Genomic DNA, 10763 nt, shown 5'->3' on the forward strand with positions numbered 1-10763 from the left:
TGTATTGTAGTTCTTGTGCACCAGCATCCAAAACATCTTTCTGGCACTGTTTAATATATTTTACTATTGGCTTAACTTTGTTCTATTTTTTGTACATATAGGAACTTTCAAAAAACCTTGAGCTGAGTACAAACAGTTTTCAACGTCAGCTGCTTGCTGAGAGGAAAAGGGCGTATGTGGCTCAGGATGAAAACAAAGTTCTACAAAAGGAGCTGCAAAGGCTGTACCACAAACTGAAGGTAAACTTTTTATGTCAAATGGCATAGCTTTCCCACCATGTAAGTTACATAGAAACTATTCACATTTGCAAGTTTATATAATACAATTTACAGAATTCTAATGTGATCTTTGGTACTTAGAAGAAATGATTTGTTAGTATAATCACTATTACAAAGCGAAGATCATATAGCAACAAGACAAATGTAAGGGGAAATTCTGGAGGAAATTATAGGAACTATCTGGGGGCAGTGGCTCATACCTATAATCCTAGCTGCTGATGAGGCTGAGATCTGAGGATCATGGTTCAAAGCCAACTTGGGTGGGAAAGTCCATTAGATTTTTATCTTATTCTTATATCTAACTTAGTCTTATTTCTAGCAAATAGCTAGAAGTGGAAGTGTGACTAAAATAATAGCACACTAGGGTTGAGCAAAAGAGTTCAGAGACATACTCAGGCTCAAGCACTAGCAAACAAACAGAAAAATACCTCAAAGGAACTGGAGTTTGTGTTGGATGAATGAATAATCTGATGTTCTTCCTCAGATGTGATTATATTTAAAGTTGTTTTAAGCATGTCCTTCATTTTCATTGTTGCTAAAAAAAGTATTCATATCAGTTAATTATATTAAGACAAGTATTCTTAAATTTATCTAGAGGTCATTGATGGGTAAAATTTTACATAGAATTACACAAAAGTATGCACTACTTTATATAGCTTTCTTCTTTTCAGGGTCATGTGCTTTCTAGACAAGCACATTTTTCTCTTTTTTGCGGGTCTTGGGGCTGTCCCTGAGCCTCTTTGTGCTCAAGGCTAGGGCTCTGCTTTTTCTGAGTAGTTTATTGGAGATAAAAGTCTCATGGGGACTTTTCTGCCTGGGCTAGCTTCAAACTGTGATCCTCAGATTTTTCAGCCTCCTGAGTAGCTAGATTACAGGCCTAAGCCACTGGTACCTGGCTAGGCAAACACTTTAATACTTGAATCACACCTCAGTTCTCTTGTAAACTTTTAGACAGAGTCTCACACTTTTGCTGGGACCAGCTTTTAACCATTTTCTTCAGCCTCCCATCTAGTTGCGATTATAGACATGAGATAGGGTCTAGCCAACTATTTTGCCCCACAAACTATAATCCTCTACCTCCTCAGTAGCTGGGATTACAGATATATGCCACTATACCTGACCAATGTCTTCCATAGATTTTTTTTCTGTTAATCCAATTCTTAGAAAAAGTCATAGCTGGGGCTGGGAAGGTGGCTCAGTGGTAGAGCACTTGCCTTGCATGACAGAGGCCCTGGGTTCAATTCCTCAGCACCACATAAGCAAAAAGAAAAAAGCCGGAAGTGGCACTGTGGCTCAAGTGGTAGAGCGCTAGCCTTGAGCTGAAGAGCTGAGGGACAGCGCCCAGGCCCAGAGTTCAGGCCCCATGACCGGACCCAAAAAAAGAAAAAAAGAAAAAGTCATAGCTCCCAAATGCTAAAGCACACCAATGTTTAACGCCATGGCCAATTTCCTTGGGGGTGAGGGGTGTGTAGAACTATGGTTTGGCCTGAGACTTGTTAGGCATACTTATTAGGCAAGTACTCTATCACTTTTTGCTTAAGGTATTTTTCCAGTAGGGTCTCAGGTTTCTGCCTGAAGCCAGCCTTAGACTAAGGTCCCAGCTATGCCTTCTCGGCTATGCCTTTTTGTGTAGCTGGCTGGAATCAGAAGTGACTCAACGCACCCAGCCTCTCATTTTAAAATCCTCAATCACTGAGAATTCTCATTAAGAGATGTTAACTCATTCTTTATCTCTGACTAAGCCTGGGTGATAGTGACAGAATTACTAGCTTTATCAGGTAGGAGTGTGGAAACTAAAATCTATTTTATTCTTATTTGCTCTCTCCTCCATATACCCCATTTTCCCCCCCTCCTTCCCCCTCCCCGGAAGTGGTAGGACCTGTAGCCTTTCTTTACTGGGAAGTCATTGTCTCTCTTAACCCAAGGGTACTGGAGACATTTCTTTCTGTGGTTTGGTAATTACACAGGGAAGTTGAACTCAGTATATTTCCATTTGGCAAGAAAGTTGTCAGTCAGTTGCCTAAGTGAAGGTCATTTATTTTAAGCTGAGATTCTACTTGCTTACATTGTATTGGGTTTATGTTTAGGAAAAGGAGAGAGAACTGGAGAATAAAAACATATATTCTAACCGTCTGCCCAAGTCCTCTCCAAAGAAAGAAAAAGAACTTGCTCCAAGAAAGAATGGTATGGTAGCTACTATATTAAGACAACAATATTATAACTATAGTATAGTATGGGTTATAACTATTATAGCTATTATTTATTAATATTTTAAAGTAGAATGCAGAATCTCATACAAATATAAATTACTTTTTTTTACAATTTTAGTTTTCATAATCTTTAGAAGTCTTTCAATTTTTGTAAGTTTTAACACATGAAGAAAGGTTGTTAGAATGATGTTTTGAATAACTTAAAAAAATTCCTACTGTGATTTTGAAAACCCTTATGAAAATATATAAACATACACAATAGAGTTAAGGATTCAATGAACTTCCACTTAAACATTGCCTAGATTACTCTTTTTGGTAATTTCATTTATTTTTCTTAGTTTTGATATTGTGTTTCTCAGGAAATCACAGGTATTATTTCACTCATAAATATTTTATATTATGCAAATAGCTTTGCTCTATTTTTAGCAAAGTACAATCATTGTAGGAATTGCACAATTTTTAAATATAAACTTCGTAAAAGTGTAGGCCCATTTAAAGGAAAAATTGCTCCCAAATAATACATACCTGCTAGTAAATCCCAGACACAAAAATGAGTGTTTACTGAGCTGAGTCAAAAGTACATCAGTTTATTTAGATGATGAGCTTATGCCAGTTGAATAAATGTTAGCAGTGTTGAATGAGATCAAAAAACTTCTTTTCCAATTTTCATGGTAGTTTCATGCCAGAGTGATTTTACAGACCTGTGTACAAAGGGAGTACAAACCACTGAAGATGGACAGGAAGAATTTTCTATAATACCACAGACAATTATGGATTTCAAAAACAAACAGGAGGAATCAGAACATCATTCTTTGGTGAGTGCAGCAATATGATTTTCTGCACAACTTTAGGTTTAGGTTTAAAGTTATTCCTAAAAATGGTCTTTCAGACTTGGTACAGTTTTAGCAGTGGAGGTAGTGCTGTATCTTTGTAAATATTCAGATATCATTTTCAAAAGAAACTCATCTGTGTATTTTGTTAAAATTTTCAGGATTTACTCTTTTGGTTCATGTTGCATTTTTCAGCTGCTTCAGAGACTGGTTATGCTTTCTACTAGGTTGGAGGTAAAAGACAAGAATTTGCTTAAAAAGGTTACCTTTTATCCAGCTAGACAGTCTTAATTTTCAAAGTTCTGTGTTTAATAGGAAACGCTGATCATTTTCAAACCATTTGTAAGGAATTTACCCAGATTTAAATTTTTGGCATTCTACATGGGAAAAATCTTATAGATTGAATAAATAAATTTTATAGATTAAATGAATGCTAATCTGAATGTGTACCATTTCAAGTGGAGTGTATTGTACCATTTCAAGAGGGGTATATATTGTACCTTTATTGAAAAGGAGTTTCAATACCATGTCTCTGTAAATTCATGTTAATCAATAGATGCAATTTAAATTTCAAAGAAAACATTTCTTTTTTTTTTTTTTGGTCAGTTGTGGGGGCTGAACTCTGGGCCTGGGTACTGTCCCTCAGCTCTTCAGCTCAAGACTAGCTACCTACCACTTAAGCCACAGTGCCACTTCCAGCTTTTTCTGCTTATGTGGTACTGAGGAATTGAACCCAGGGCCTCATGCATGTGAGGCAAGCACTCTACACTGAGCCACCTTCCCAGCCCCAAAAGTGGTCTAATATATATAATATTTGTTTTTTTGTACTAGAAGATTCAGAGCCAGCACCCTGCTGGAAAGAGTGTGGTCTTAGACTTGGCTCTGCTTTTTCATCGAATCCAGGTGCCAACATTTCAGTGGTGTGAATTTTTGGGGCCTTAATTTCCTCATGTGTAAAGGGTGGTAATTAACTATGATGTTTGTAAAGCTCCTCAGAAACCTGAATGACAATGTCCTCAGCCAGTGGAAGCCCAGAGTCCAGTTCATTCTGCAATTAGAAAGACACCCAGTATGGGGACTGAGATAAGAGAAGACGCTTCTTCTTGTAATAGATAAAATCAGTGTGTAGTCCAGGGCTGGCGAGCAGCTTTGCTTCATTGTGGTTATCCTCTGTTTTGTTGATCTTCCATTTGGGACTGTAGCCTTCATGTTTGTGGTTGGAATGGCTTCACCTCTCTGTGAACAAAGGGAATGAGGAAGCAGCGGGCAAGCTGTGCTTATAAATGTGATCTGGAGTTGCATCTGCACTTCCACCCACCTTGTCCAGGTCCTGTCTAGCTGCAGGGGTAGCTGACAATGGCTCATCTGAGCAGCTCTGTGCCCTTCTTAACTAAACAGGGGATTCTGTTTCTAAGAGGAAGAAAATGAAACCGGATACCAGGGGACAATACTATGGAATCTTTACAACAATCCATGCTTTATTTTTATTAAGGAAAATCACACCAGAGGTATTTGCAAGGAACCATAATAAACTTAAAATTCCTTCTTATTTATAGAATTTTAAGTATGTAGCATCCTTACTTGATTTAAATATTTATAGAACTTCATTACTTGGAGACTTTGGACATAATGTAGACTTGAACAGCTCAGTTCAGCTGTCACCAGCTGTGTTACATGTTTCTTCAGCTTCTCTTCTTCAGCCATTTCTGGTTAATTTGATTAGCCAGATTGTGACATTTGCCTAAAGAAACAGCTCTTCTGCAACTTATCTTCAGAATTTTGTGTAGGTTGTTGGTTTTATTTCCACTATTGTGGCTCTGATGTAATTCATAAATTCTTGTTTAAATTTTTAACTAGAAGCACCATTCGCAGCAGAAGAACATGTGATTTGATTTGTTGCTTTATTCACTGAAAATTGGCTTTAATTTCTAATTTGATATTTCCTCTTCCCCTATGTGTGGATTTGCATTTAAAAATTCACCATAGAATCTGGAGTCCCCAGAGCAAGAGGAACACAAGGAACCTACCGTTCTGCCTTTACCAGTAGAGGAAGAGGAGTCCAGTGAAGATCAAGGAGAGCCCATCGTAGAGCAGGAGGAGGAAAAGCTGGAGAGTGGTACGTAATAGAGTTGGTTTACATGGGCTGTGAGTCCCTGGATAAAGGAAGGGTCAGGGCCCCTTGATGTCTTCCCACTAAACTGCAAATTGTTTGTGCAGAACAAGAAAAGGCAAGTGCAGTTGTAGGAAGCAGTGTAACAAGAGTCACGAACTGGGCTGGGAAGGTGGCTCAGTGGTAGAGCGTTTGCCTTGCATGCATGAGGCGCTGGGTTCGATGCCTCAGCACCACATAAGCAAAAAGGAAAAAAGCTGGAAGTGGCGCTGTGGCTCAAGTGGTAGAGTGCTAGCCTTGAGCTGAAGAGCTGAGGGACAGCGCCCAGGCCCAGAGTTCAGGCCCCACGACTGGACCCCCCCCCAAAAAAGAGGCACGAACATTTGAACAAATTACAAGTTCAGGTAGATAAGTTCCACAAAGACACAACTTAGATAAAAGGGAAAAATATGCTTTAGTTTTAAGTAAAACTTGAAGAAATAATTGGAGGACGGCTGCTGTTTGGAGCTTGGCCTTGAAGCTGTAGTCCACAGACCAGCTTAAGCTGAAACATCAGAGAGTTATGTTGTCCTGTATACATTCATATTATTGTTCTTTGATTTTACCTTATAAACTAAATCTTTAATATGTTCAGAATTAATGTAAATTCAGTGAGCCAATTCACATAGTTTATAGATAATGGAAATGAACTTTAGGACTAAGTTTATTTCTGTCTGGACAGAATGTCTTACAAGCATGAGCAAGGGATCCCAGACTCTACCCTGTTGAATGTATTAGTTGCACAGGGGACTATCAGTTATCATGTATATAATTAATGTATATAGTGTGGATGTATAATCACGCAGTATAGAACTATACTACATCCTGCTTAAAGAAAAATTTTTGTTGTTGTTTTGAGCTGAAGTTCATGGACCATAAAATTATAACCATTGTTGCATATATATATATATATATATATATATATGTGTGTGTGTGTGTGTGTGTGTGTGTGTATGATCATGTATGTTTAAACACAGTATAACCTTGAAATAGAAGCTAGGTATTTACATTATCACCCTTGGCTAATGTGTGAAACAGGATGGTTTCATGTGTTACACTACTACAGAAAAGAAAATTAGGGATTAATGCTCAATTTTTTCTAGGCAACAGGAAAAAAAATAAAATAGCAGATGACCATCACTTATCTTTGTGCTTTTAAGTGACTTTTTGTGGTGTGTGTATGTGTGTGTGTGTGTGTGTCTGTGTCTGTGTCTGTGTCTGTGTCTGTGCATGTGCATGTGTGTGTGCTCATGCATACCAGTCCTGGTGCTTAACCTCAGGGCTTCTTTACTGAAGGCTAGCACTCTAACATGATCCACAGATCTCAGCCTCCTGAGTAGCTAGGATCATAGGCATGAGCCACCAATGCCTGGCCCGACCTCTTTGTTTTTGTTTTCGGAGACTGTCTAGATCTTACATTAGTGAGAATGTTTTCGTGTTACTGAAATTAGGAGATTTGTAGTGTTCTGACATATTTGATAGTTTTAATTTGTTTGGAAATAACTTCAAAATGATAGAAAAGTGGCAAGAATAGTACACAACTATTTAAGAATGAATTATACTTGTGCCCATGTCCTTGAATACTTCCATGTATTGTTCTTCCAAACATAGTCATTCTCTTACCATCATTCCAGTATAATTTTCAAATTCAGGAAGTTTAACTTTGATATACTGCATTTAGCTATATCCATATTGTAGACACAATACTGCTACTTGTAGTGTTTTCTCCCTTCTAGAAAACATTATAAATCATGTTTCATTTTTATATCTCTCCAGTCTGTAGTCTAAGAGCAGTATCTTGGTTTTTATTTTTATTTTGTGAGATTAACATTTTTTATTATTTCAGATGCATGTTTAAAAATAGAATGTTCTGCATTTAGAGTTTGAAGTTTTCTGTTAGATTTTAGTTACTGTAACTGCTGTCAGAATATTGCATGAAGACTGCCATATCTTTCTCAGGACATGGCATCTAGAGGTTAAGTATAATAGTCTTTAGCCATCCATCCATCCATTCATGCATCCATCCATCCTTCCCACAACCCATCAAAATATGTACAGCATTATATTTGTTGTTAAAAAAAATAGTGACCCTATCTAGTATTGAAGAATTTTTCCCTGTAAAAGTGGATCTTAAATGCAAGATGTATTAAATATTATTCCTTAATCCCAGAGTATGAAGTACAGAAATGAAATATTAAGTACATCCTCACTGTACTTATAATACCCAAGTTACATTTCAAAATGTTAATTTGTGAGATAGGAATTGACTTTTCCTTTTTAGCAATAATTCTATAAAAATCTATGAAATTTTATTTCATATAGAATGGGTGAGAGAAGAGGTTGGCAAAAAACAAGATGAAAAGATACCTTTACTAGAAACAGAAGAAAAGCCAGAGTTGGAAACTGGACAGTGCCAAATGGAAATGTATCAGCTTCAACAGGTTGACAAATTGGAAGAAGAGGAAGAAGAAGTCAAGAGGGAAATGTTCCTTGTTAAACCGAATGAAATCAACAAAGAACTCCAAGATTTTCAGACCCGGAGATATCATTCTGCACCCTTGTTCCCTGAGTTGGAAACAAAACTGCGTGCCCTGGTGAGAAGCACTAAAGCAAACATGTCCCCTGAACCCTCTGAGAGATCGTTCAATGGACATCATTTGCAGGACATCGGCTTTGCAACACCAAAAGGAGATGCTCTGAATTCAGGAAACATTAGAAGTCCAGCATCTCCAAATGACTTTTCATTTGGGAGTTACGTGCCTTCATTTGTAAAAATGTCAGGGAAGTCCAATCCGTGTAGCCAAAAAAGTAGCCTTGTAGATTTGCCAAAAGACAGTATGGATAACTCCAGTAAAGGTGGTGTAGACTTAATGGCAAGAAAGGAGAGAAAAGCTCACTTGATGGAGCAACTATTTGGCACCCCGTGTAACCAAAAAAGTAGCCTTGTAGATTTGCCAAAAGACAACATGGATAACTTCAGTAAAGATGGTGTGGACTTTATCGCAAGAAGGGGGAGAAAAGCTAACCTGATGGAGCAACTATTTGGCACTACTCTCAGCAGCGCCATTTCCTCAAGGGGCAGCGACCCAGGCTCTCTGCCTACCAGCAGAGGGGACTGTGACCCTCTGAATTTTTGCACAGGTGAGAAACACATCAGGGTTAGAGAACAGGATGAAAATGAAGACTTCCTCCTTGGTGAAGGAAGAAATTTTAATCCAAATAGACACCGATTGAAACATGCAAATAATAAGCCAACGCTGAAAGCATTTGATTATGTAGAAGATGAAATTGAAAATGACTGACTATATGGTTTTCAGTTGTAAATATTAAAATATTTTAATACAGTATTTATTATAAACCTCTAGACTTTGAATATTACACATTTCTTATTGAGGAATGATTTTTGTAGCTAAGTTACAGTGCAATTAAAAAGTAGATCATATTGACCCACATCGCTAGTTTGAGAGAATACCAGGGACTCTTTTGAATGAAACCAAAAATAGAGATGTCTCTAACGTTGTTTTGACTTTATGATTTTACCTCTTATACCAACTCTGTAGGAAGTTTGACTTCCCTGAAAGTCACATTCATTTTCTACTTTTACCCCTATTTATTATTGTTCAGATTTTCACTGAGCTAACTGTTCTTTTCTCATTGACTGTCCAGTGGAATTGAATGGAGCAAATCTGTGGTGGGGAGTCTGGCCCCTTACTTTATGGACTAGGACGCAGTCCCTGTCCTGGGAGGCAAGGCTGAGCTGCTCAGGAATGACAGCGGTGACTCATTCCTCTGCAAGTACCCACAGTTCACACCACTCACTCTCAATCTCATCTCTGAAGCTGCTCACCTGCAGCACTGTGAGCACCTCAGGCTGGTCTCAGATGCCTTTTTGTTTGTGTGGACCGTCCCCTTGCTGCGACTCCTGGTGTGATTCCTGTCCTTACTCTAATACATTTTTAGTATCTCAGTGGCTGAGTGTTAAGGCTTCATACCAGATGACAAGCCATTGAAGAAATTGCATCTCAGTAGAGAAAGATTTTCAACCCTATTATGTTTCCAAGGTAGCAGCATACTTTGATCAAAGTGTTTGAGACTTGGGGATTCTGCCCTACTGGGTAAGGCAGATAATTTTCTGTTGAAATGCACTGGTTTCCTTTCAGCTATTTGTAGTTCACTTCAGCTGCAAAGGAATGTGTGGGATATGGCTGGTCTTGAAGAAGCAATTATGTACCACTAGCTAAGGAGTAAGCACTGTTGAATGAAGAGTGACAGCACTTGTCCAGAAGAAGGAAAGCCTAGAGTTGGCACTTTAGAATACTAAGGGGAGCTATTTGAATTGGCGCTTTCGCTCATGGTTGGCTTTCTGATGCCAATCATATATCCTGATGAGGGGCAAGAGTTGGTATTTTATCTGCATTTCTTTAAATGCTTATTAATGAATCTCATTTCATGGCTATTTGATGAGACTTACCTGGTCAGACCTCTAATTAACATATATATCACTTGTCATCTATTAAATGGTGTTCTTGTCATTTATTAGGAATAGAATCTCCCCAGAGTGTTAAAGTGTTACTAAGAAGTTTTGACAGCTATATAAATATTTGCTATAGCAAATCATTTGAATATATGTAAACATATTATTTGTAATGCAGTATGTACTAAAATAATTATGTATTGTTAATTTGTTCATAGATGCTTTTTTTGCTGAAAGTGTTCTAATTTTAGGTATTTTTTAATTAAAAGCTTTTTAGGAAAAAATATCCAGATCAATTATTCTCATGCTTTTGTCTACCTATGGTCTCCTTAACTGATGTAACAAGACAGAATTATTAAAATTAAACCTAAAATTAATTCACAAGCTGAAAAGCATTATTTTGTTAAGTTTGCAAATTTGAGTTTAAAATGTAGAGAATGGGTTTTTTAATGAACAGTGCTTACAGATGAAAGTGAACCATTTTTTCTAAATGGCAAATTAAATTTATTTGTACTCAGAGTTTTAATAAATCTTTAAAACACAATCTGACTCTTCATTTAAATAATACTGAGATTACTTAGCTTATATATTAGGAACGGGAACAGCAGAGTTAATTTTATTTCATTATTCCCATTGAGTTTTTGCTGTCCAGTATTTTTAGTTGAAGTAGGCGAATCTGCCCTAAATCAGGTTAGTATGCTAGTCTTATCAGATAATTATAGTTTAATTAATCCTTTCACCTTTAATAGCTATCATCGTGGCACATATTGCATTGAATTAAAAAGAAAGGTGAAGGGGATTAAATTGAATCATAAAATAAAC

General features: G+C 37.3%; 1 protein-coding gene across 2 annotated transcripts in view; it reads left to right on the plus strand.

The window, feature by feature from the left end:
* The window catches only part of Lca5 (lebercilin LCA5), a 38212-nt gene extending 27763 nt beyond the window's left edge, over positions 1 to 10449 (plus strand). For both annotated transcript variants that reach the window (XM_070010817.1, XM_070010816.1), the window contains exons 4-8: positions 102 to 239; positions 2366 to 2462; positions 3164 to 3303; positions 5305 to 5434; positions 7790 to 10449. In XM_070010817.1, the coding sequence (XP_069866918.1) occupies positions 102 to 239; positions 2366 to 2462; positions 3164 to 3303; positions 5305 to 5434; positions 7790 to 8769 (1485 nt within the window). In that variant the 3' untranslated portion in view covers positions 8770 to 10449. The remainder of the gene's footprint in view (positions 1 to 101; positions 240 to 2365; positions 2463 to 3163; positions 3304 to 5304; positions 5435 to 7789) is intronic.
* Positions 10450 to 10763: the final 314 nt, after the last annotated feature.

The sequence above is a fragment of the Dipodomys merriami genome, unplaced genomic scaffold, assembly GCF_024711535.1.
Source record: "Dipodomys merriami isolate MVZ:Mamm:240054 unplaced genomic scaffold, mDipMer1.0.p SCAF_8, whole genome shotgun sequence".
Lineage (NCBI taxonomy): Eukaryota > Metazoa > Chordata > Mammalia > Rodentia > Heteromyidae > Dipodomys > Dipodomys merriami.